This window comes from Sarcophilus harrisii, chromosome 1, assembly GCF_902635505.1.
Source record: "Sarcophilus harrisii chromosome 1, mSarHar1.11, whole genome shotgun sequence".
NCBI classification, from domain to species: domain Eukaryota; kingdom Metazoa; phylum Chordata; class Mammalia; order Dasyuromorphia; family Dasyuridae; genus Sarcophilus; species Sarcophilus harrisii.
This window is the reverse complement of record NC_045426.1, coordinates 57,550,383-57,575,767: the sequence shown is the minus strand read 5'-3', so window position 1 is coordinate 57,575,767 and position 25,385 is coordinate 57,550,383. Positions and strand designations below refer to the sequence as shown.

Here is a 25,385-nt window from a genome sequence, read left to right as displayed (position 1 = left end):
AAGACCATGGGTGTTTGCAATAACATGGGCAGGGGGGTGTTATTAATAACATAGGCAGGGAGGTGTGAGTGTGAATCGTTGCAAATGAAATCACTCTAAGCCAAGGACTGCCTGTATCTCTCCCAATTCCCACAAGGCCTCTTGGCTGCTGATTTCTAGGTCCTTGGGGAGAAGTCATGGAGTAACTGGAGAAGGAAGGAAGAGGGAGAAAAGGGGAGGGAGGAAGGAAGGAAAAAGGAAGGGGAGAAGAAGCAGGGGGAAGAGAGAAAGGCAGATAGAGACAGACAGAAAGGAGGGGAGACCCAGAGAGAGACAGCGCCAGTCCACTAAATGATGTCAAAGAAACAGAGTATGGTGGAGACAGCACTGAACTTGGATTCAAATCCCAAGTGGGATCAGGGGCCGTGCCACACAAACAAGCCAATTGATCTCTCCACTCCCCAGTCGCCTCCCATGAGCTGGACCTGACCTATAGTACTTCATAGGCCTGTGATGAAGAGCAATTGGTATAATAAGAATGTGATGTAACTGACAAACCTTCAAGGCCATATCAATGTCACTTAGGAACAGGACTGTTTTTAAAGAGGCCTGGGCCCTACCCCAGGGTCAGTGACCCAAACCTCGGTTTCCTCATGTGTAAACTAAAGTTAATAATGTCTGGCCTAGGAGTCAGCGTCAGGTGCGCTAAGTCGGGGCTGCTACTCTCTGGCGGTATGATTTGGGGCATTCTCCTTCTCTGGGCCTCCTCTGAAAATGGGGTCCCTTCTAAGTCTGCCATTTTGATAATGCAATTCTGGTCATTATAGGCCAGGAGGGCCCCTTGTCAGGCACCCAACCATCCCCCAACTCTAAGCCCCCGATGCCAAATGGACCATCCATGCTTCCTTTGCTTCCTGATTCCTTCTGGGTCCTCAGACCTCCCCCCCCCCCAATCACATTAGACCATATTCTCAGTCTAGCAGGAGCTCTTAGAAGAGACAGGGGGAGAAACTGGCACTAAGGAAGTAGGATGAATGAAGAGGGAAAAGGTCTTTATATTTAAAGAAAATTCTTAAGTGTATTACTACTTTTATATCCCTTTCCTTTCTAAATATAACTCTTCCCTCTTTCCTACTCAGGTAACTATCCCTTAAAGTAACAACTTATAAAAGAAAGGGGGAAAGTAGTCCTACCAAAAAAAAAAATCAACCTATAAGTCATGTTAGACCATATGGGCAAGATTTTACACGCCTAATCTCCCACCCCCACAAAGAAGTCGCTCCTCCCTTACTCAGCGCCTCAGTTTCCTTGTTTGTATGAAGGGGATGATGGCATGAGTCTATTTGGTAGAGGAACTATAGGAATTCACAGAACTGTGGGGGCAAAACATGTGAAAGGGAGCGTGGGCGAGAGGATGGAGAGCTAGGCTCAGAGGCAGGAGGAGCTGCAGGAGGAGACAGGACGGTGCAGAAGTTAGTCCCCAACCTGGGGTTGGAGGAGTAGTCAGGGGTTAAGAATATTAAACTCTGGGTCTGCCACATGATTCCAGCGGCTCTGAGCTTGCTTTCTCTTCATTAAAAAGAGGTCCTAGAGTCAGAAGGACCCAAGTTCAAATGTGGCTTCAGATGCTTAATAGCTGTATGACCCTGGGCAAGTCACTTAATTTGATTGCTTCAAAAAAAAGATGGGGGGAGTGGATTTAATAACTTCTGAGGTTTTTCTTTAGCTCTACATCTACGATGACCTTCCATTCCAAGGCCCACCCATGACATCCAGTGGCCAGCTGACCCCAGAGGACCCTCAATCCTAACACAGCTGCAGATGTACACTGATGTAAGGAGTTCCTCAATCTCAGTGAAATTACAGGTTAAATAATAAAAGAACATGCTAAAACAAAGCAGCGTTGACACAGAAACATAGAAGCGACTAGGGAGGTAGAAGAGAAACAGCCTTAAGTTGGAACTGAGTGGGCCTGGATTCGAAGGCAAACTTGCTGCCACTCGCTCTCTGTGTGACCCTGAGCAATCACTTCCCTGGCCCGTGCCTCAGTTTCCTCATCTATGAAATGAAGGGGGTGTTAGATGGGAAGACCTCTAAGAGCTCTAGAGCTCTTCTGTCACTACATGCATGTGTGCAAACACACACACACACACACACACACACACACACACACACACACATACACACTCAAGGTCAAACCCAGAGGAAGGTGGCTCGCAGACACAGTAAGACACAGACACTCTAAGGCAGGGTCATGGATGCATGTTTGCACACGAGCCTAATCTTACACCTGTGGCAGGTGGGATATTACACTATCAAGGGCTCCAACAGTAGCAAACACAGACGCATTTCCAGGCTGACTGGGACAGCTGACAGTCAATCTATAAATAATAACAAAGGAAAATCCTCACATTTCTGTGTCCCCCAATCTCCAAGGAGCCCGGCCTTATGCGGACAGGAATATAGGAGCCGTTCTCCCAGACCTGGGCTAGATTCTTCTGAATTAATTGGGGTGATTTGGGAAGCACAGATCAACTTAACCCGTAGACGTCTCAGACTCCTAATTGTGCATCTGATCCCAGGACCAGCTTCGCACTAGCAGGGAAGAGGGGTGCCTGAATGGTGGGACAGGGGTCACACAGAGCCAACCTCCCGACTGTGAAAGATTCTTTCTAACTAATGGCTGAAATGATTAAATATTGCGGTAGATTCAAAGACGCATAGAATGTCAAAGCTCAGAAGGGACTTTAAAAATACCAAGTGCTGGAGATGTGAGGAGTTGAGAAAAGAGAATGTTAGAGCCATACCCCCAGGCCAGAGAGTGGCAGAGCTGGGAGGGGCCTTGGAATCAGGACCTGGAAGGCACCTGGGACCTGACAGAGATTAGGAGATGGAGACGCCTCAAAGCAGAGACAGAGACAGAGACAGCTAGAGATGACAGGGAGAGAAGCAGAGAGACCTAGACTAGCAGTTGGAAAGCCCCTGACTACATATTAGCGGTGTGACATTGGAGAAGTCACTGAACTGCTCTGGGTCTCCATCTCCTCATCTATAAAATGAAAGGGTTGGACGAGATGACCTTTAAGATCTGTTCCAATCTTAAATATATGCTAAGATGCACAGTGACAGTCAAATATGCGTGTTTTCTCTCTGTCTCTGTGTGTGTGTGTGTGTGTGTGTGTGTCCATGTGTCTCTCCCTCCTCTCTTCTCTCTCTCCTTTCCCCCCTCTCTCTTTCCCCTCCCTCCCTCTCCTTACCTCCTTCTCTGTCCCTCCCTCCCTCTCTCTTGTCTCTGTGTGTGAGTGTCCCTCCCTCCCTCCCTCCCTGTTTCTGTTTCTTTCTCTCTCTCTCTCTCTCTCTCTCTCTCTCTCTCTCACTCTCTCACACACTCTCTCTCTCTCTCTCTCTCACTCTGTCTCTACACATGCCAGGCATAGGGACAGGTTCTCCACTGAGAAGATTGGAGGGGAGGGAGGAGGCTGCCAGAGAGGCAAGATCCAGAAGCCTCGAGGAGAAAGAAAAGTGAACGCATGGTTGGACTTTCCCCTCTAAACCTTGGAAAGGTGGTTCTACTTCCTGAGGGTTAGGCATGGGACAGGGTACAGAAAAGGGGTGACAGGGACGACTGCCCCAGGGCCTTCCATGAGCCTGCCTTCTGGACTCAGACACGGAGCTGCATCTTCATCACCCCCTTCCTGTAATCCTCTCCCTTCCCTGTAGGGTAACTTCTTGGGAGTGAAGAGTTCAAAAACAGGATTGGGAGAGGAGGGGTCAGGGACACAGACCAAGGTCCTGGATTGGGAAACAACCTTCGCCCACCTTCTTGCTGACCTCTGTCAGAGCAGGGACTTCACCCCTTTTTGCATCCCTGATGCTTAATACAGTGCCAGGCACAAAGGCCATCTCCATCTCTATAGTCAGTGCTCTCTGGCCCACCCCAAAGTCTGCAAACGGCTTTCCATATTGATATTCATATTTTTGACATTTTTTTGATCTGGGTCCACATTGTTTTTCTCCCCAGTATAATTAAGTTCCTTGAGGGATGGGTTGTTTCAATTGGGGTTTTAGATCCCTATCTCTTAGCACAGTACTTAGAATACAGAAGGTGTTCAAAAATGCTTGTTAATTAGCAAAAGGAACCCTGGGCTTGAAAGTCAGGAAAACTGGTCCCATGACCCACTTATCATGAGACTTTGGAAAAATAAAGAAAAATAAAATAACCCAGTCCTTCTGAAATGGAAAGAACCTTAGAACTCATCTTGCCCAATCCCTTCATGGGATTTATAGGAAAGAGAAATGGAGGGTAGGAATAAACATTTATATAGCACCTGCTCTACACCGGGAGGAAGGAAGAAGAAGGTGCTATTATAATCCCCTTATTACAGATGAGGAAATGAGGTAAACAGGGTTAAATGACTTGCCCAGAATCACACAGCCAGGAAGTATCTGAGGTCACATCTGAGCTTAGGTCTTCTTGACTCCAGGCCTACAGTTCTACCTACTCAGTTTCCAGATTCCAGGGGAAGAAAGTGGGGGTTACACAGAGAGGGAGCAAACTTGCCTAAGATCTCATAGTGACTTTGTGGGAGAACTAGGATTACTATCTCAGACTTGTGGTTCTTTCACTGCACCCTCTCTGGCTATAATCCAGAAACCCTACTCAGTCTTCAAAGGGCAATTCCCATGTCCCCTCCTCTATGAATCCTTCCCAGAGTTCTCCCAACTCCCCTTCTACCCTCTTCTGGCACGCTGTTCTCCTGTTTCTTATGGCACTTCATAAGAACCATGCTATGGCTTATGCTGTGGCTTCACTTTATATTTCCCCACGTACCGCTGAATTGAACCCTCAATTCAAATATCCTTTCTTAAGGCGGCACACATACTTATCTCGTGCACAACTGCAAAAATTCTAATGGTATCGATCTTGGTTTGTTCACTATCTCTTCTCTCATAAAAAATAAGGATGAAATAAAGAGTAGGTGCTTAATAAATGTCTATGAGTAAACGAATGAATGAATAAATGAATGAGCCAAGGGACATTCAAAGGGACAGATGGAAAAATGTAATAAAGACAGAGTATTAACCACAGAATCTTATCACGGAGCCCACAAGTAAATCATAGCTACTGCGGGAAGCAGAACAGATACTCAATAAATGTCTGTGAATGCATGAGTATAAATTAAGGGACATTTAGAGGAATAAGACAGGACATTTAGATCACACAGCTCATAGGAAACCGAGGCAGTTTGGTAATACAGTGGGGAGAGGGCTGGCCTTAAGGTCAGAAGACTCTCTTCTGACACTTCCTAGCTATGTGACCCTAGGCTTCTGCTTCGGTTTCTTCATCTGTAAAATGGGGATATTAATAGCACCAACCTCTCAGGATTGCTGTAAGGATCAAATGAGATAATATTTGTACAGCACTTGGCAAACCCCAAAGCCCAATATAAATGCCAGCTATCGGTTAAAACTGTCCACAAGGATGGACACAAAACAGGTGCTCAAAAAATGTCAGTGAATGAATGAATATAGATTAAGGGGAATTCAGGACACGAAATACAACATTGGGAACCCATGAAATTCAAAGTCATCTCAAGGGAAATCTCCCGGGTTGACTGCTGTAGCCACAGACCATCCTCCATGAATGTGTCCCCTCTCATGCCAGGAGTCACAGCGGAGTTACTTCCAAGACCTGACACCTGCCTGTAAAAGGTCAGGACCATGGACAGACACGGTAGTATCTTCTAGCAGGAAGAGTTCTTGAATTGTCATGGATACCCATGTCCTACTCTTTAAAAATCACTGGGGAATGGGATTCTAAATGCCTCCTTCAGTCCTCCAATTCTAAATTCTGAAATAGTAATAACCGCTGACATTTACATAGCCCTTTACAGCTATAGAAACCTTGCATAGATTTTCATGTGAAATCCTTACAACAGTTCTATGAGACAGACACTAAAAGTCTTATGAGTTCTATGTATACAGGTGAGCAAACTGAGGCTCAGAGAGATTGGTTTTCAAAATTACTGAATAACACAGCCATAGCTTAAAGCCTTGTTTACTGACTCCAGGCCCAAGACTTTTCCCACGTATATATATATATATGATGTTTTCTCCATAGTAATGGAAATTCTTCTCACTGTTTAACCCAACTCCCTCCTCCCATGAAACAATAAAATGTCTGGCTTCTCACCAAAAATCACCCCTTAAGTTTGCTCTGTTGTCTTCCCTGGCCTGGAGCCCTTCCTCTTCTCCTGGGCCTGCCCACATCACAGAGACAATCCCCCACTTACCAGTTGCTTTTCCAAGTATGCCGAACATCATAGTCATGGATCTGGTGTTTGTCAGCTTGCTCATCCAGGAAATCAAACATGTATTTGATTGCAAGGGGGAGAGCACTGCCCCTGTGAGCTGTACTGAAGATGGTCTCAAATAGGTCATCCACAAACTTCTGTAAGGTTCCCTGGAAGTGGGCAGGAGAAAAGAAGCGAATGTTGAATAAGAAATATTTGGCAGGATGGGGGCCCTGAGTTTGTCTCGGCTAGAGCTTTATTCAATGGTCACAGGCTGAAGCCTAATCTTAGCTACATAAAGAGGCCTGCCCCTGGCTACAGAAAGGCCTTCCTCCATCCACTCACATATGGAGGTCTAACTATGGGTGCAATGGGATTCTTGATCCTAGATACAGACCAAACCCTAATCAAGATATGCACCTGACCTCTGACCAACCAAAAGGAGACTAGATTGGGCAAGGGACTGTGAAGTGGAGCAGGTAAATCCCTCCAACGAGGGGAGCCATGACTGACAACGGCTCAAAAGCACAGCCTTCCAGAGTGATGAGAGACACGATGCCGGGCCCCACACTTTACAGACTATGGTTTTCCTAACTACTCCCTGGGAGGGGAGGGCAGAGGGTTTGTCTTCTACAGAGATGTGCTTGACATCCCACAGTCAAGGTCAGGCAAAACAGAGAAAATAAAGTAGCTTTCTATTGGAAGAAAAACGAGATTGAAATTTGTGAACCAAAAGCCTTTACTTCTCCCCAGCACCTCATTTGTCCCCCAGGTATATGGAGGTGTAAACTTGGTACATGAATATCTGACCCAATCAACACTGACTATTACCTTGGGACAAGGATGACTGAGTTCATTTCATAGAACCGGGAGGTTTACAAATGGATTTACATATATTTTCCTAGTCAACAACTATGGGAGCAAAGCAGATTTCTCAGAGAGTTCTAAGGAATTAATAACAATCCCTCCAATCTTTTGCAAAGTGCTTTCATATTTTTGGGAAGGCTTTTTACTTTACTTGTGTAAAGAACCTCAGGAGGACCTTTAGAAGGGAGACAGGGCAGGGATTACAACCCCCACTTTACGGATAAGAACACCGAGATCAGAGAAGGTAAATGAGTCACGGCATCATTCTCTGGACATCATCAGTTTCTTCCTCTGAAGAAGAAGTGGGTTTGATCAAGAGATCTCTAAGATCCTCTTCCAGCTCTAAATGTTATAATCATAAAGCCTAAGCAAGGGTACTCTAGGAAGTACATAAGTCAGCAGTAAGTCTCCTACATTCTGAGTCCCCCAGTTTTTTAAGACATATTCAAGTTGTCGAAAGTGAGAGATCAGAGCTTGGAATGCACCAAACTAAGTGTGGAGTGCATGCTTGCTAAATGACACCCTTAACCTGGGCCCGCAGGATTGGGGCTCAAAGGGAGTTGGAGCATCCAGGTAGCCCCTCCATGAACAGATGAGGAAACTGAGGCCCAGAGAGAAGAGCCTGCCCAAGAAGGAGAACCCCAACCAGGGTTCGAACCTAGCTGTTGTCCAGCTGCCCTTTGGGTCATGGCTCCCCCCAAAGTTTCAGGCCCAGTCGCCCCTGCCCCAGATACCTTGGTGGCCAGCAGCCGGGTCAGGTAGATCTCGGAGACCATCTTGCTGCCTCGGTCCCCTTCCCGCTGGTCTAAGTGGTCATGGTTCTTGACCAGGTGCCAGAGCTTGGTGCCACTCTCCAGGTCAGGCGTGATCATCGGGGTGCGCGAGCGCAGACTGTCGGGACTGCTGGCGGTCCTGAGCATGCTCTCTGGGGGGACACAGCGGGGCATGACCAACCCTGGCCCAGGTCAGTCCCCATGGCATCCCAGCTATCCCTACGTGCTCTGAGGGACCTCCATTAGCTCACACTAGCAAAGACCGCTGCCCATCTTGCGAGTCCTGCGACATATTGCGAGTCGCGCTTTTCCAGGAATTCCCCAGAGACGAGCTGTCGGGGACTGGCTTAGGATTCTTTCACCCTTTCCTTGGTACTAGAGCAACATGGAGGCTCACTCAGCCTCTGTTTCACCACAGGCAGGGCAAGCCTCCCCCTTTTTCTGAAATCTGTGAGTCTGTCTGGGCCATAGCTCTGAGCAGCTCGGTGATAAACGCTCAGTGGACCCTCCCAACCCCTCTCCAGCCCCCCCAGAGAGGAGTTCTTATCTCCTTTTTAAGTTGGGGAAGCTAAGACAGAGAAGGGCTAAGTGAGTCTGAGGCTGGATTAGAATTCACATGGTCTCGATTCCAGTCTCTGCCCAAGGACTCACCGTATCTGCTGAGGGACTTCGTGAAGGTGGAGGAATTGGAGATATTATAGGCTGAGTTCTGCTTGGGCACCAGGGCCACGGATGAGCCGTCGGTCACCTGTGGTCAGAAAGGCTGAGGGTCAGGGCCCTACCTGGTTACAGCCTCCCATTCATTGCCCCTCCCCACCCTTCTGCTCAAAGCAAGGACACATTCTCGTACAACCAGATTCTACCAAGCTTTTCAGCATGCATCGCTTTCCCCACGGACCCTCACAATAACTCACATCTTTCCAGGATCCTTTCAAGGCCCCAAAGGGCCACTCTCCTCTAGCTCCTCTCTCTGTCTTTTGAAATTCTGCACTGTCTTCAAGGGCCAACTTAAATGGCACCTTCTTCACAAAGCCTCCCCAGTGCCCTGCTCCCACGGTGGCTTTCCCTCCTCCGAGCTCCTGCAGCTCTTTCACAGGGCTTGTACCCTTTTAATTCATACTTCTGTGGTCTGTATACAAGCCTTATCTCCTCACTCTAAGGTGACTTCATGGAAGGGAAGGACTCAAACCTCTAGAACATGGTTATATGTCTTCCCTCCCCGTCCTACCTCCCAAGGTGCTACATCATCTGGGCTCTCAACAAAATCTTATTTTTTAAAAAAGTATTATTCATTTATTTTCAGCATTCCTTTTTTTTCTTAAATTCTGAGTTTCAAATCCTCTTCCTCCCTCTAGTCCTTCCTTCAACCATTGAAAAGGCAAGCAATACAATCTCAATTATACATGTGAAATCATGCAAAATATATCTCTCCATATTTGCCATGTCACTTCTTTTTCCTCCCCTCCCCCCCAAAAAAACCTGCAAGAAAAATAAAGCAAAAAATTGTCTGCTTTAATCTATACTCGAGTTCATTATTTCTCTCTGGAGGTGAAGAGCATTTTTCACCATAGGTCCTTCAGAACTGTCTTGAATCATTGTGTCTCAATGAAATTTTAATGAATGAATAAAAAAGCCTGGGAAGGGGCAGGGGAGCTATTATTATCCCCATCTACAGATAAGGAACAGAGTAGGCTGGAAGTCAGAAGACCTCTGTTTGAGGCTCAGCTCTGCTGTGAACTGGCTGTGTGACCTTGGAGAAGCCCCTTCATGACTACCCAAGTCAATCCCTAGTGAGCCTTTGATGATAACAATAACAGCACTGATATCACAGTTTAAAGAATTTACATGTTATCTCATCTAATCCTCCCAAAAGCCTGAGAGTCCAGGGCCTTAATATCCCTATTTTACATGTAAAAAAAGTGTCAAGAAGCATAAAGGTCACACAGTCTGTAAAAGTCTGAGGCGGGATCTGAATCCAGGTCTTCTTGATTCTGAGTTCAGTGCTTGGTACACTATGGTACTACATGCCATCCAGTGTGGGCACAGCATCAGGCAAATGGAGTAAAAGGAGCACAATGTGCCTCCTTCCCTCCACCACCTGCCTCAACAGGAGGGATTAAGACAAGCACAAAAATAATTACAATAAAGAAAAAAAAACAGATGTCATAGGAAAAGGACATGCAAAGCCCTCTGGGATTCTGAGAAAGCTCTGGGGATCAGAGAAGGACGATGGAAGGGGGCAGCTGAGCTGGTGCTGAAAGAGATCAAGTTGCAACAGGTGGAGAAAAGGGGTAGGGAGGGGTCAGATGGAGTAAATACACAGATTCAGAAATGGGTAGGATAAGGTTGGGGAATGTCAAGGAGCTCAGACTGGCTGGGAGCAGAGAAGGACGATGGAGGAGAGAATTTACTTGCTTGAACCAGGCTGTGGTATCGATATTCAATTCAATAAGAAATGGGGAGCCAAGGGTAGTAGTGCTTGAGCAGGAGAGGAATAGGAACTTAGGAAACATTTCTCTAGAGGCACAAAAAGGCAAGATTAGCAGGGGAAGAGATCCAAGGCAGAGAGAGAGGGCAGGGAGCTACTATCATAGGGAATGGGGGCTTGACCAGCATAGGAATGGGAATCTAAAGAAAGGGGTGAAGGTTGAAAAACAAAGCAGAAAAAGAACTCACATACTGTATGGAAATGAGTTTTAATTTCCTTTTTGTGAAACAGGGGCCTGGGATTAAATGAGAGTCTCTTTTCCAGCCCTAATATCCTGTGTTCTAGGCTCCTGCCAATTCTGACATTCCCTGTTCTAAGGGAACATTCCAGCCCTGACATTCTCTGCTCCCTTTAGCCCTCACCTAACTTCCCCATCTCTGATTCTCCGATTCCTTCCATTCCCAATTTCTTTATGCTAAGAACTTGTCCAAGGTCAGTTACAAGTCAAACATGGACTCAAGCCCACACCACCTCGGGGGGCCGGCCTCCTCCCCTCCCCCCCCCCCCCCCCACACCTGCTCAGAGGCAGAGCCCACGCCTACAGCCCAGTCCCCTGTGACAGGCCCGAACATGGCTGCCCAGAGAGCACTCAGGTAAGGAAGAGGCACCAGTTCTAGGACGTGGGGACTTTGAGCAGCCCCACATGCTGAGCATGGCCCCCACACACACACGTATCCATTAAAGTGGCTGTTTTTATTTGCAAGGCGACTGGGGCTAGGAAGTGTCAAGGGCCTGAGGCTGACTCTGAGCTCAGCCCTCCCGCCCCCAGGGCCGCTGCTAGGGTTCCCTGCAGAGAAGCCCCGGAAAGGCCTTACCTGATAATGGGCCAGAGTATTGAGTCTCTTCCAGTCATTGTCTATCTTGGTGGTTACGTCCTCGTCCTGCAGGATGATTCTGGCCATTCGGCCTTGACGCCACTCTATACGATGGGGGCAAAGGGGAGGTTAAGGCTCAGGCAGTGATTCCTAAGCAAAAGTCGGGGGTGGAGAGTGGGTCTTCTGCTGCCATCCCCCTGTGAGGGGGGCTTCCTGACTCAGGAAGCCAGGGCTGGGGCTCCTGCTGCTGCAGCTAGAGGGCTTCCATCACACCACAGACAAGGGCAGGAAGAAGCCACACTCTACCTGGAAAGCATTTGTATGACTTCTCAGCCTTACAGGGGTCATGTCTAGACGGTTCTGTGCCTCCCCAGACACACTAGTTGTGCTGGACCCCCCCTTCTCCTAATTAGCTTTTGCCATCGCACAGGGTTCAGCTCAGACCCTGAACCCTCCAGGCTGCTCCGCTCCTGCCCTCCTTGGGACTGCTAAAGTAACTCAGTCTGCACCACACAAAGCAGCCCCCGACTCTAGCCAGTGAGTATTTCCCCAAGAACAGCGCCAGCTTCCTGAGGATGGCAATGTTCTGTCCTTCCCGTATCTGTCCGGCACAGTGGGTAAATAATCTGCCAGGGGACCGAGAGCCCCGGGTGCCGCCTCCTCTCCCTATAATCTGGGTCTCCGTGAGGCACTGTGGGGGGGCTCCCCAAACCCTCCTGGGCTTGCCCCAGAACTCCCCCTCCCAGCCCAGGCAGGCCCCTGGCTCACCCAGGTCCATGTCCCCAGCCTTGGGCCTCTGGGAGTAAGGAACCCCCTTATAGACGGCGTCCAGCAACTTCTCCTTCACTTGTGTGATGGTGTCGCAGTTGAGCACCTTGACTGGGATCTCTGGAGCATTCTCGTTCTCTGGATTCACACAGTTCAGCGTCTGGATTGGGGAAAGGATGGGGAAAAGCATGACCTGAGGCAGGGCAGGAGGCTCTCCTGAGGCTCCTGACCAAGGAGCGGCCGTCTTTTTCTCCTCTTGGCAGCCGTCCCCGATCTCCCCATAGACCATCCTTCACTTCAGGCCCAGGACGGCAGGAAGAGATGCTCACCCGCCAGACAAAGGGCCGAGTCACTCAGTTAGCTGGCCCACCACCCAGCAAATGGACTTTAAAGGTCACATGCAGGAGAAAATGCCAGGGAGAGGGACTGACTGCCTGTAAACTCCTGTCACCACTGGCCAGGCTCTTGCCGGACCATTAATCCTCACCTACTCCTACACTCGGGGGTCAGACAGTGCCAGGGAAAGAGAAGACAACTTAGAGCCAGAAGATCGGAACTGGGGTCCCAGCTCTGTCACTTATTAGCTACAGGTGCTCAATAAATGCCCTGCCTCCCGCATAAGGTGCTGGGAGAATGCAGTGGGATCATGGAGGACACATTGGGTGATTTGTGAAATGCTGAGACAGAAGGCCCTCACACAGACTCGGACCTTAGAGGCTGCTCGTCCAATCCCCTAATTTCACAGAATTGAGGCACTGTGAGCCACCCTGTGGGACACACTGGTAGGGACTGACCCGCGACTCAGGCCAAGGTCCGTCACAGTGCCTCCCAGGAGCATCAATTCTTTAACCACCTGTGTGAGCTTTCTCTCCTGTGCCTTCTCCCTGTAAATACTCTGCCTCCTGAACCCTATTTTCTGCCCCCAGACTTGACAAAGGCCCAGGGCACTTCTCGGTGAATTCTCGCTGAAGAGACACCAAACTCTTGGCGGGGCTTGGAAAACTTCAAGGCGGTAAGAGAGACCAGGAAACTCCAAGTGATGAAAAGGACTCGGGGTGCAAGATGGAACCATAGAGAGATGCAGAAGGGATCCCAAAGGGGGATGGTCCCTGAAGCAGCCGCATGCAGTGAGGGATAAGAGCCCTTGGGGAACTCGGCATGGGAGTCCATACCACATGTGCCCCCAACCTCTCAATGGGACACAGGGAGGAGGGCCTGGCGGGACTCACCAGCATCTTGTAGTCAATCTGCTGGCGGATGAGCTTGTCTTCACTCAGGGAATAGCGAGCCTCTCCAGTGATGGCATCAATCGGGCCTTTCTCCATCTGCTGCTTGATAGCGCAGTAGAGCATAAAGAGGGGCTCCCCTGCACACTCCTGAGGAAAGAAAGGAACACCGGTCAAGGAAGAGCTTCCATCAAGAGGCTCGCACAGCCTCCCCGGAGGCAGCAACTCGAGAACGGGCCATCCCAAACCAAGCACAGGAGCTCCTTCAAAGCGGTCAAGAGAAATCTCAAGACTTACCTCCCCAGGAAGCCCACTGTCCACTGACTTCCCTCATGGCTGAATTCCTACTTATTAATCATCTGAACCATGCTCTGTTTTTTAAAACTACTTTCCTCTAAATTACATGACATTTTTTCCCAAATTTTGAATTCCAAATTCTTTCCCTCCCTCCCCACCTGCCCTCATCAAGAAAACAGTTTGACGTGGGTTACACATGTGTAATCATGTAAAACACATTTCTGTGATCTACTGCTTTTCTAAATGAACAATTCTCTAACTGTTTCAAATGTAGGACTTACTCTCTCCCATCAATATAACCCTGCAAAGGTTGTGACCCAGGCCCATGTGTACCCCCCACTCTTCTCAGACATGAGACTTGCCTGAATTCCACTAGCTAGAATCTCTTCCTTCTCCTGCCAAAGTTACTTTGTTGATATTCTACATCTATTTCTTTTTTTTTTTTTTACTGAAGCTTTTTATTTTCAAAACATATGCAAGGATAATTTTTCACCATTAACCTTTGCAAAACCTTGTGTTCCAACTTTCCCCCTCTCCTAGATGGCAAGTAATCCAATATATCTACATCTATTTACACACATACGTGTTGTTTCCTCGGTGGAACATAAGATTGTTGAGAACAGATACTACTTCATTTTTGTCATTACAGCCCAAGTGTCTAGCAGAGCACCTGGGATACAGGTGCTAAATAAAAGCTTGTTGATGGTTTGACTGACTGAGAAATATCAGCTGTGCTTGCCCAACACGGCCGGAACCTTTCTCATCTTTGTATCCCAAGTAGCCCTTGGTCCAGAGCTGAATGTCTAGAATTCCTATGCTGTTGCCTTTGCCTGGAATCCTACGTTTTTCTTTTCCCCACCTCTCCAAATTCTATTCATCCTTCAAAGTCCAGCTCAGCCCCACTCTCTGTGCAGCTTTCGAAGATTTCTGCTACCTCCAGCATCTTCCAGAACTTATTATCTACCTGGCATAATTACACACCTGATTCTATACTGCCTCATAAAGTCAGTAATATTTCATTCCCCACCCCTCTTGGATTCCCCTTCTGTGCACAGAGTTTGTCGTGAGCATCAAATGAGATTATCTGGGGAGAGAGGATGAGAGGAAGAGGGTCTGGACCTGGGTTTGATCTATGGAAGGAACTCCCAGCATGATAACTTCTTCCACTCAATGAAGGTCAGCAATCATCTATAACTTATAGTTTTAGAGAGAAATCCACCTAAGGCACTGAAGGACTTTAGAAAGATTTGAACTTTACCGACTCACAATGAGCCATTTTCATCTAACAAAGTCACATGTGCAAAGTGCTCAAAAATGTAATGTGTTTAGATAACCTAGATCAAATTGCTTACCATCTTAGGGAGAAAGGATGAAAATTCAAAACTCAAAAATTTTTCAAATGGATATCGAAATGTGTCTTTACATTTAATTGGAAAAATAAAATAACATTAAATAAATGTAGATGATATAAAAACAAAACTTATCAATACATTTTAAAAAATTTAAAAGGGTAATGGGCTACAGCGGCAGTTATTCATCTTATTATTAGATGGTAAATTTCTTGAGAGCCAGGCCTGAGGATTTTGATTTCCATGTACTGCCATAGTGCCAGCATAGGATTGGCACAAGAAATAACCAATATCATACACGTCTCAGAGATGCCGAGCATCCTGCCCAACATACGAGGAGCCAAAAGGGGCAACCTCTGCTTCTAGAGGGCATTCAAATCAATTCATTCAGAGGCAGCAGCCCGGCACCATGTAGAAAGCCCTAAACTTGAGGGCAGAACCACCTGTGATAGTTTTATTTGTATGAGGTTGGGCAAGTCACATAATTCTATGGCTCAGTTTATTCATCTGTCATATAAGGCGAGGTGGGATTTCACCTCTAAGGTTCCTTCCAGTTAAAAACCAACAAGCCTGTGACTTTGTCGACTAAATGGGGATTCCATGTTATACTCCTTTATAGTTCTGTAAATATACTTATGTTTCAATAAATATAGTTATGTCTCTAAGAATATTTATTAAAATTCATATAAATGTATTTGTTTCTATAAGTAGTTATATAAATATATTCATACAAATGTATGTTTCCATAAGTATATTCATATAAATTTATGTATCTTTATGTATATTGTATGTATGTATCTTTAAGTATATTTATTTATATGAATGTACTGTTTCTATAAGTATATTTATACCTTTATATGAATGTATTTATATTTCTAAGTATATAGAAATACTTTTTTTATCTTTATATTCCTTTCTATTTTGTGTGAGAGGTTCTGGGTAAGTGGCAATAAGTATAAGGAAATATATTCAGGAATCCCTAGAGGAAGTGAGCTCAGCTGAACCTTGAAGGAGGAGTCAACTTGAGAGAATTAGGAGTCATGTTCCACAAACACCTGTCGTTTGACTATGTGATGGGATGAAGTGAAAGGAAGGGATTTGGGAGTCCTGGAGGATTCCAGTCGGAATCTGGAAGAGATGAGCCTTAGACAGACTGCTTACGATCCTACAATCCCAAGCCATGGCCATGAAGCCATTCACCAGGAAGAGAATCAGCCACGCTGTGGCTCCTCCTGTGGATGGGCCTCCACCTGCGGATGGGCCTCCACCTGCGGATGGGCCTCCTCCAGGTCTAGTCCCCAGAGGTCTGGCCAAGGTAGAATCCCCCAAGTGGAGCTACCTGCCTTCTCGCCCAGGGACAGAGGGAGGGCGGTAAAGTGGGCCTGGGAGGTTTTTGAGTGGGAAGGCTGCAGAGAAGTTCCAATAGCCTCTTCCCTCCTTCCCGGCCACCTCACAAATAAATTGTCCTTTGGACCAAAGTGCACTGCTCCCCCTGTCACCATATGCTGTTAGCATCTCGTTAGCATCTGCAGTAATTAAAGAGACAGCTGCTAACGAGCAGGAGCATGCATATATCATCCCAAGACCTTCCGACAACACGCCTGTCTTTGAAATTATGTTTCATTTGCAAACTCGGCTTCATTAAGTCAGCTTCGGGAGAGGGGAAAAGGGTGAGGGAGAAAGGGAGAGCGAGAAAGGCGACCCAATTTGGAGGCTGGGAGCCGTTTATTAATAGCCATCTCTCTTCCTGGAAGATACAAAAGCAAAAAGAATGACCGCCAGGCAAGCAGCCTTGTGAGTGGCCCCTCTACAGAGCTAAGCCTGCCTCTCCCTGTCCTGTCTCCGCTCCCTCCACTTTTGGGATGCTTGGAACTGGGATGCTTAAGTAGTCCCTGGACAAAGCTGGGGGGAAAGGGAAGGAGGGAGCAGTTCCCTGCTTTCCTGGCAGGCCCACTGAGGGAGGGAGATGCTAGAAGAGAGCCAGTCCGATGGAGATTTGAGAATGACGGGCCCAGCCTCTCCAACTACCCCAGGAGTTTGAGTGACTTTAAGCCAATTCTCTCTGGACCTCAGTTTCCCCATCTGTGAAATGAAGAAGCTGGACTCAATACATGAAGTCCAAGCAAGTTCCTCTAAATGCTACGGTTCTACGTTATTTCATTGAGCCTCAGCTTCCTAATCTGTAAAATGGAGATAATGAAAATTAGTTTACCTCATGAGACTGTTATAAGGGACAGCTGGAGGCAAAATACAAAAATTCCTTACAAAACATAACATAAATAGGATTTCTCCTTATCCAATGCCCTCCATGCTCTAGCCTACCTGAATCAACAATTACCTTTTTCATGAAGTCCTCCCTAACGATTAGCATCAGCCTGAGAATCACAAGACCTGGGCTCAGACTCTGGCTAGCTTGTCACCTTGGACAATAGTTTTCCACCCCAATCCCCAAACCTCAATTCCCTCATCAATATAGTGATGATCACATCAAAGATGGGAGGGGGTCTTAAACTTTTCTGTTTTGGACCACCCCCACCCCCCAGAGTATGATGAAGTCTATGGAGCCCTTTCCAGAAGAATATTTTTATACAGGAAATCAGTCACGGTAAAATAGTTACCAAAATAGTTTTGTTTTGTTTTTTTAAAAGCCAAGTTCATAAACAAATAGTCATATACTAAAATTATCTTTACATAAGTTTCTAAGTGTTTGGTCATTCTGTGTTTTGAAGCCTTCTTCAGCTCCAATGATCTATCTTGAAATATTCTATATGGTGCCTTCCATCCATGACATCCCATGTTCTAAAAGTTTTACTTCTAACATCCCATGATATAAGATCTTTTCCGGTTTTTGAGTTTATATTCTAAGGTTCCTCTGTTCCTAAAGTCTAATATTATATTCCTACATTCTAAGATCCATATATAACACAGTCTATATTCTCTATATATTTCTAAGGTCCCTTCTAGTTCTGACACCTTATTTATATTTCCCGCCCAATTTAGGCAGTCTATGTCCTAAGATCCCGGCCAACATTGGGATCCTAGCATTCCATGTTCTAAGGTCTCAGGACAATCTAGACTCAGCAGTCACACCTAGCCCAGACAGGGCCTACTCCTTCCACAAAACAACTTGCTGCTCTACCAGAATTCAGCAGTCCCCGAAGGGCTGCCAGGGCCAATGGCTCCTGGCACCCTCAGCCCTGGTTGGGAGCCGACTGATGTGCTGCTCCTTCCCCACGTGCAGGGCTCCAGCCTGAGAACGCTGAGCACCCCCGGAGCTGAGACCCGTTCCCCCCCCCCCATATGCTGCTGCAGATGAGGGGTCCTAAGGATCCCTTCAGGTGGGATGGAGTATACAAAGAAAGCTCTGGGGAAAGCATGGTTGGGGGCTCGCACATATAATGTACATTCTGAGGAAGTTTCCAAATTGGAAAAGCCTCCCATGGGAACAGTGAAATCACGGGGGGAGATGGCCATCCCTGGGCTCAGAACAAGGCTTGTTGTGAGCCAGCAGATTATCATCCTCCTACAGTTCCCTCAGTCTCCCAGCAGTTCACAACAGGCCTTTCTTCTCCTTCCCCTAATAGGCCTGTCCTGGTCTTCAGGGCCAAGGGGTGATCTTGGGTATCAGGTATGAGAAAACGAATTTATTGGGGGCAGAAGAGCCTAGAACAAAAGAACTAGAGTTTAAATGAGTTTAAGACACAGCTCCATCATTCCTCTGGGGTTACCCGGACAAGCCACCCAGGCTTCTCCCTTGGTCTGTTTTCTACCTGTAAACTTGGGTAATAACTCACGTTACCCACTTCTCAGGGGTATTCTAGGAAAAGGGTTTTTGGTAAGCATCCATCAATCAATAAGCCCCAACTATGTGCCAGGTACTGTGCTAAATGGGAGGGAACAAAGAACAAAAGGAAATGAGTCCAGTTTCAAAAAACTTACGTTCTGTGGGGGGAAATAGTGTGAGAGTGTGTGTGTGTGTGTGTGTGTGTGTGTGTGTGCGTGCGTGTGCACATATATACAGATCAGCCTATTAAAATATGAATACTATAAAGATCCAAACTATATTATCAGATATTATCCATGATTATATTATTAATTCCAACATAATACTGACTGTATTATTAGACATAAATATCTAAAAATATATAAACCCATGTATGTTATATTGATATATAATTTTCTATATACATGTAATCTATACCATATAGATTATATTATCATAATTACACACACACAGAGCTATGTTACAAGACTAAAAACGGTGTGCTCCTTCCCTAAGGAAGTGGAACACAGTCTATTTTGCCGTGCAGGGCCGACACTTGCCAAACAGCTCTTTTTCCTCTTGCTTTTCTAATCTTCCCTAAAAGGAATGCCTGCCTGGTAGGAGAGAGGGAAGTGATTAGTTTTTTTAAAAAATGAGAGTGGACTAAGAACAAAAGGTATAATAAATATAGTGTTTTTTCAATGTAGGCTTCTACCCTTGGCTCTGGATCTAGTAAACATTTTTATCAATAACTTGGATGAAGGGATACCTGGCAGATTGAGGAAATTTACAGATGACAAAAAGCTAGAGGAAAAGAAGGGGGAGGGAGAGGAAAAGAGAGAAGGGGAGGGAGAGGGGAGGAGACAGAGAGGAAAAGGAGAGACAGAGACAGAAAGACAGAGAACACTAATGGTGAATGATAGACCTGGGTACCCAGAGCCATGTCAATAGAGAGAAGGTATGAACATAACAAGATGGCATTTATCGGAGACAGATGTGCAGAAACGGGCAGAGCGAGTGGCCAGTCACAGGCCAGGCACTTCGGTGGGTGGCCACCACAGGCGTCAGCCGGCCGCCCTTAACGTGTGGGCCAAAGGTGTCGTGCACTGGATGGGGGCCGGACCACCCTTCGGCCCCTGGGCAGGTCTGAGCGGCCCATGTGGCTCTGAGTTACCCACCCCCCCTGGATGCCCCATATATACAGGACACATATTTAGCTCTCGGTTTCCTTCTTCCACCCCATCTCTGGTCTTGTCTGGAGCTGCCCTGCCGAACCATGGGGCCTCCAGGAGCACGTCCCACTTCCCGAGAGCTCCGGGGACACGAAGCCTTTTTCCTTTCATTAACTATGAGAAGCTGAGAAGCCAAATGAAATCTACCTTTGGCCTTGGCAGAGAGGTGGGATCCTGCTAGGACAGAACGCTGCATACATTCTCAGATGCAGGCCCAGTACTAGCTTTCTGGAGTCGTTTAATGGCTTTGTTTTGATTTCTCAAGGGGGTTTTCCATTGCAAGGAAGGATTTAATCTGGTGCCGGGCCGGGACTGGGCAAGAGCCGAAAAGTATGTGACGAAACCACCAACTGCTCGGGTGCCAGCTCCCCGTCTCTGCTCTGCGCGGTGAGGGCAGGGAACGTGCTCCCGGTGCCAGGCTCATCCCTCGGACTTCCTCTGCACTAGAAAGCGTCACGCACTCAGAGACCACCTTTGGCTGGCCACTAATCACTGAAAAGGGGTCTCTCCCTCAACGACTGTGCAAGACCCTTCTCGGGCAGGATTGTGTCTCAAGAGCCACAAAACAAGGGTTCCGGTTTGGAGGGAATCCTAGGATACAGAACACTAGAAGAGAGAACCTTAGAGTAGAAGCCCGGCCCAGAGACCCTCAATCTGCAGCCTGTCAACTTGTTTATTTTAATATAATTGCTTTCTTCTGTACTGGGTTTATGCATTTAAAAGCCCTGTTGTGACTTCCCCAGACGCTGCCCAAGGGGTCCAGGAGGTTAAGAACCCTTGTTCTAGTGGAATTCCCTTATCTTAAAAATGGGGAGCCTGAGGGCATCAGAAGGCCCATGGCCGGCCCAAGACCACTCAGTGAGCTTCTCCTATCCCCCATTAGCACAGGAGTGCTGACACAGTAGCTGTGTGATGGACAGCAGTGGGTGAACTGATCCACTACGGTCTCAGGGGAGAGGTCAGAGGGGAAAGCCACGGGAGAGAATGAATGGTTCTCTTCATTAAAACCCGCTGTGGACTGAGGGAATGGGGGGTGGGGGGGGGGGCCCGGGCCTGCCTGAGTCCCAGGTGGAGAATCACAGGACACACACTCCTCCTGCCCTGCAGATTCTGGTCACTGACCTTCCAGCAGCCTCCCCTCCCCCACTCTCCCCCCTGGTATCTCCCCAAGAAGCCCTCAAGTGACATTCCAGAAAGCTCCAGGGGGTTTCTCACCTCATTAAACAACCCCCCCCCCCAGTCCCCAGTTCCTGCGGCTAGTTCCAGCCTCCCAGAGATGATAATCACAGCTTACATTTTACATTTGCTTGAGGACTGACAAAGCACTTCACATGTTCCCTCTCCCCCTGGTCCTCACGAGAGCCCTACAAGGGAGCTGATGCTATTAAACCCATTTCACAGGTGGGAGACTAAAGTTCGGAGAAGTTAAATGACCTGAGCTCCTGGTGGGAACAGTATTGTTTCCACCACGGCAGAGAGAAGACCTTTCCTGGTCCTTTTACTGCATTGCTCTCTGATTTGAAGCGAGTCACTTTCCCTGGCTTGGACTCGGTTTCCACGTCTGTAGAATGGAGGGGATCCTTTCAGAGTTCCCACATCTGACTGCAGGTTTATTTATGTTATTTCTCTCCCTGGGAGCCAAAGTCAGTGGCCTGCACACTCACCGAGTCACTCCATCCATCCCTGAATCTACAAGCACAAAGAAGGCTGTCCCTGGGCACTCGGTCCCTGTCCAGAACAGAGCCAGGGGACTCTACCTCAGAGTTCCCTCCAGCCTGAGCTCTCCCAGGGCCGCCCTTGGCTTCAGCCCTCCCCACAGGGCCCCGGCCACCCCACCCCCCCCAGGTACCTGGGGTCTCAGGGGGGTAGCTGAGACCCCCACCCCCTTTTCTACTCTTGTTTATGGGGCGTTTTCCCTGGAACACAAGCTCCGTCTTTCTGCTGGTTCCCAGCCCTGGGCAGAGCGCAGAGCCTGAGAAAATGGCTGCTGAATGACAGGCAGGCGCCGTATCGGGCGCCGGACACAAAGCGACCCAATGCCTCATCCCGTCTGCAGGGAGTCTCCCCTTCCCCCCAGTCCGCTCCCACTGACCCGAATCCCACTTGCCTTCCCTCCCCGCCAGCCACCGTGAGAGCACAGGCAGCTTCACTGGCAACAAGAAGGCGCTGAGGGGCTGATCTAATTGTGAGGAGTGAGAAGGCAACTTAGCACTTTCTCTCTTCTCTCCCCCAGTGGGCTGCAAAGGACCGCGAACACCGGAGCCCCTTCGCAGGAGGAGGTGCTGGGCACGCCGAGGAGGGCCACGGGGCTTCCACTGAGACCGGCACGGAATGGCTGGGGCTCAAACCAGGTAGGGCCCCAAACCAGACGGGGCCCCAAACCAGGCCCGGACCCAAAGCAGGCCAGGCCCCAAACCAGGCCCGGACCCAAACCAGGCCCGGACCCAAACCAGGCCGGGCCCCAAGCCAGGCCGGTCCCCAAAGCAGGCCAGGGCCACCGCCAAGTGACGCTCATCTCCTCCTAAGTGCTTAGGGTCCTTGTGGTCATAGGGGGATCTTGTGGTTCTAGGGAGAATCTTGTGGTTCTAGGGGGGATTTTGTATCCTTGAGGGATCTTGTGGTCCTAGGGGGGCTCTCTGTGTCTCTAAATAAGGAGAGCAAATGGAAAAATAATGGGTGCTGCTGCTTTAATAATAATAATGAAACAGATGGGTACAAGCATCTAGATGCTGCAGTGGATAGTCAGGAAGACCCGAATTCAAATCTAGCCCCTGACCTTGACCACCTGGGGGATGCTGGCAAGTTCTACAACTTTCCTATGCCTCAGTTTCCTGCTGCGTAAAAACAGCAGGTCCTCTCCAGCTCTAACACACTAAGGGCCCTGCAGGCTCCTCCATATCTGAATCCTGCGACTTCACGACCTTGGTCCCTGCCCACCCACTGCCGACTAACGCCCGGCCACAAGGGTCTGGGGGAAGGGCCTCACCCAGCAGGCCGAGGAGACCAGCTGCGTCTTCGTCTCCAGGATAACCTAGGGGTCCGCTGCCCCAAGGAGGTGTCTCCAGGCAGAGACGGCAGGCTGCCCCCCGGCCCGGGGCAGGGAGCCAAGCACCTCTAAGAGGCCTGATCAATCACTTTTCCCTGGCACTCACTTGGGACCCGCCAGTTCCGGGCTTGCCCACCTTCCTTCTTGGAAGCAGTTCAAACCCACTTTGTCTTCATGATGAATGGAAGCCCTGGGAATTGGCTCTTCTCGCTGCAGGCTGGCTGCCGTCGCTCCCTCCCCCTGCCCTCGCCCTCGCCTCTCTCTCTCAAGGGTTATGGGAGGGTGAGGGGAGAGTTATGGGCCCCAGTGACCCGGAGCTCCAGGAGGGAAAGCAGCCCAGGGGCCCTGGGTCTAGTCCTGAGGCCTTCCAGACAGAGTCTAGGGGAGTGTGGGTGGGTGGGTTTGTCTGTCTCTCTGTCTCTCTCTCTGTCTCTGTCTTCCAGTTTGTCTTTCTCTCTGTTTCTCTGTCTCTTTCTGTCTCTGTCTGGTTAGGAATGTTCTGTATTTTTGGGAAAAGGTATTTAGATTTCACTGCTGGGGAAAGAATGGACATGGGGGTCAGGGAGGATGTTGGGCAGGAAGCAGCACCTGATGGAAGCCAGTATTCTCTCCTACATTTACTGTCTGTAGTCTGCTAGGGGGCGCACTGAGGAGAGCCCCAGGCCGGGGGTCGGGGAGACCCCACCTCAGACAAGAGCTGTGCGACCCCAGGGGAGTCACTTAGCCCCGTCTGCCTCAGTTTCCTCAGTAGAGAGAAAGAAAAGGAAACGACTCAGGATCTTTGCTAAGACGGCCCCAAAGGAGCCACAAAGAGCTGGCCCCAACATTTACACTCTCGCCTCCCTGTGAGAAGGGAGGTCCTTGGGAGCAGTCTCTCCCCAGGCTGCCTACAACAGGCGCGCCACAAATGTCTGATGACTGTGACTTATTGCTCTGTGGATGTATGGTATCATCAGAGGGTGGAGGGGCAGCAACTGGGGGCAGGAAATGGCCTGAGAGGCTGCTCGTCCAAGTGCCTTGTTTTATAGATGAGGAGGGACAGGAGGAGAGAATGACAGCCCTGAAGTGGACGCGTCAGCAGCAGCAGTGGCAGGATCTGAACCTGGCTCCCCCAACGCTAAAACCACCTCCCCCTCTGAGCTTAAGCAGGGTAGACCTCACCAGGGGTCCTGGGCGGCCTCAGTTCTCTCATCTGTACTGTGCAGTTCCCCCACCCCCACCCCGGAATAATCCCTAAGGTCCCTCGGGCCAGCATGGCTCCCGTAAGGTCTGATTCCTTTGGGTCAGAGACAGGTGAGCAGAGGAGAGACTGCCTGGGGTCTCACAAGCCGCAGACTCAGAATTCTAGCCCCACAAGTTGGGAGGGGGCCAAACCCAGGTGGGAAAAAGAAGGCGGAGCGCAATCCCAGTGTGGGAACGGAACGGACTGATAGTCTGTGCCACGGGACATGACAAGGGGAAGAACTTGGAAAAACCTCAGAAGAGATGGGCTGACTGACCCACACAGACCGAAGCGAGCAGAACCAGAAGAAAAGTGTAGCATAAAACGCACAGGAACGTTCCCTGCAGGGTGATAAGAGAGTGGAGCTGACTAAAACACCCTCCTGCCGTTGGCAGAGGGTGGGGGGCCACGGGTGCAGAATGGGGTCTGCTTTACCACACATGGGCACTGTCATTTGGAATGGGAGCTTCTGCTGGGAGAGGAGTCATCGATTGTCAGAGTAATGTAAAATAAGAGAGGAATCCTAAAAGAGCAGAGGGGGTGTTCTCCATGCTGGTCGTGGTCCTGGAGCACTCTGAGCCCAGGGGCCCCCTTCCACAATGGGAAGGCTGGGAGCCCCACTCGCCGACTCCCCTCCCAGACCACCAGAAGAAAAGGCTTGGGGGACTCACCTTGAGAAACTTGTACAGTAGAAACGTGAACCAGTTTGTCAGCATTTTCTCTGCTACCGACTCCGTCCTGGAAGAAAGAGGGAGGAAGTGATAGGCACGGGGAAAGAAACCCCAATACCTCAGGGGGGCACCTGTGCCATGTTCCTGCCCCCCTGGCCCCGAGCTCCCCCCCTTCCTCTGATTTAAAGGTCAAGGCTGGGAAAGCGGGGGAGCAGGGAGGGAGGGAGGAGGGGAGGAGCGGGAGGAGGCCCACCTCTCTGGGTTGCCATGACAAAACTCTAAAGATAGCCCTTGCCAATCATGGCCGGCTCTTACCCTGGCAGAAGCTCATTAGCTGGGGACTTCAGCTATCTGCAGGGCCCTGCTGGGAGAAAGCCGCTGGAGGAGACGGGAGGAGGAGGAGGGCGCCAGGGCCCAGAGAAGCCCGGACTCGCTGCCTCCCCATCCCCCCGTAAGGGCATCTCAGAGGAGGCTGAACCGTGAGCCCGGCATTCAGGGCCCAGCCCAGGGGGGGAAGCTGCACTCCCCCTGCCCCACCCAAAACCCCCGCGGATTGCCACCAAAACCTCGGGCTCCCATAAAATGGGGCCATGAGG

At 49.1% G+C, this 25,385-nt stretch overlaps 1 protein-coding gene across 1 annotated transcript in view; it reads right to left on the bottom strand.

Moving 5' to 3' along the window:
* The window catches only part of PLXNA1 (plexin A1), a 277,345-nt gene that overhangs the window by 29,326 nt on the left and 222,634 nt on the right, over positions 1-25,385 (bottom strand). The window contains exons 23-29 of the mRNA XM_031964586.1: positions 24,790-24,856; positions 13,213-13,359; positions 11,984-12,143; positions 11,216-11,319; positions 8,564-8,660; positions 7,874-8,064; positions 6,273-6,442 (exon numbers count right to left, since the gene is read on the bottom strand). Of these exons, the coding sequence (XP_031820446.1) occupies positions 6,273-6,442; positions 7,874-8,064; positions 8,564-8,660; positions 11,216-11,319; positions 11,984-12,143; positions 13,213-13,359; positions 24,790-24,856 (936 nt within the window). The remainder of the gene's footprint in view (positions 1-6,272; positions 6,443-7,873; positions 8,065-8,563; positions 8,661-11,215; positions 11,320-11,983; positions 12,144-13,212; positions 13,360-24,789; positions 24,857-25,385) is intronic.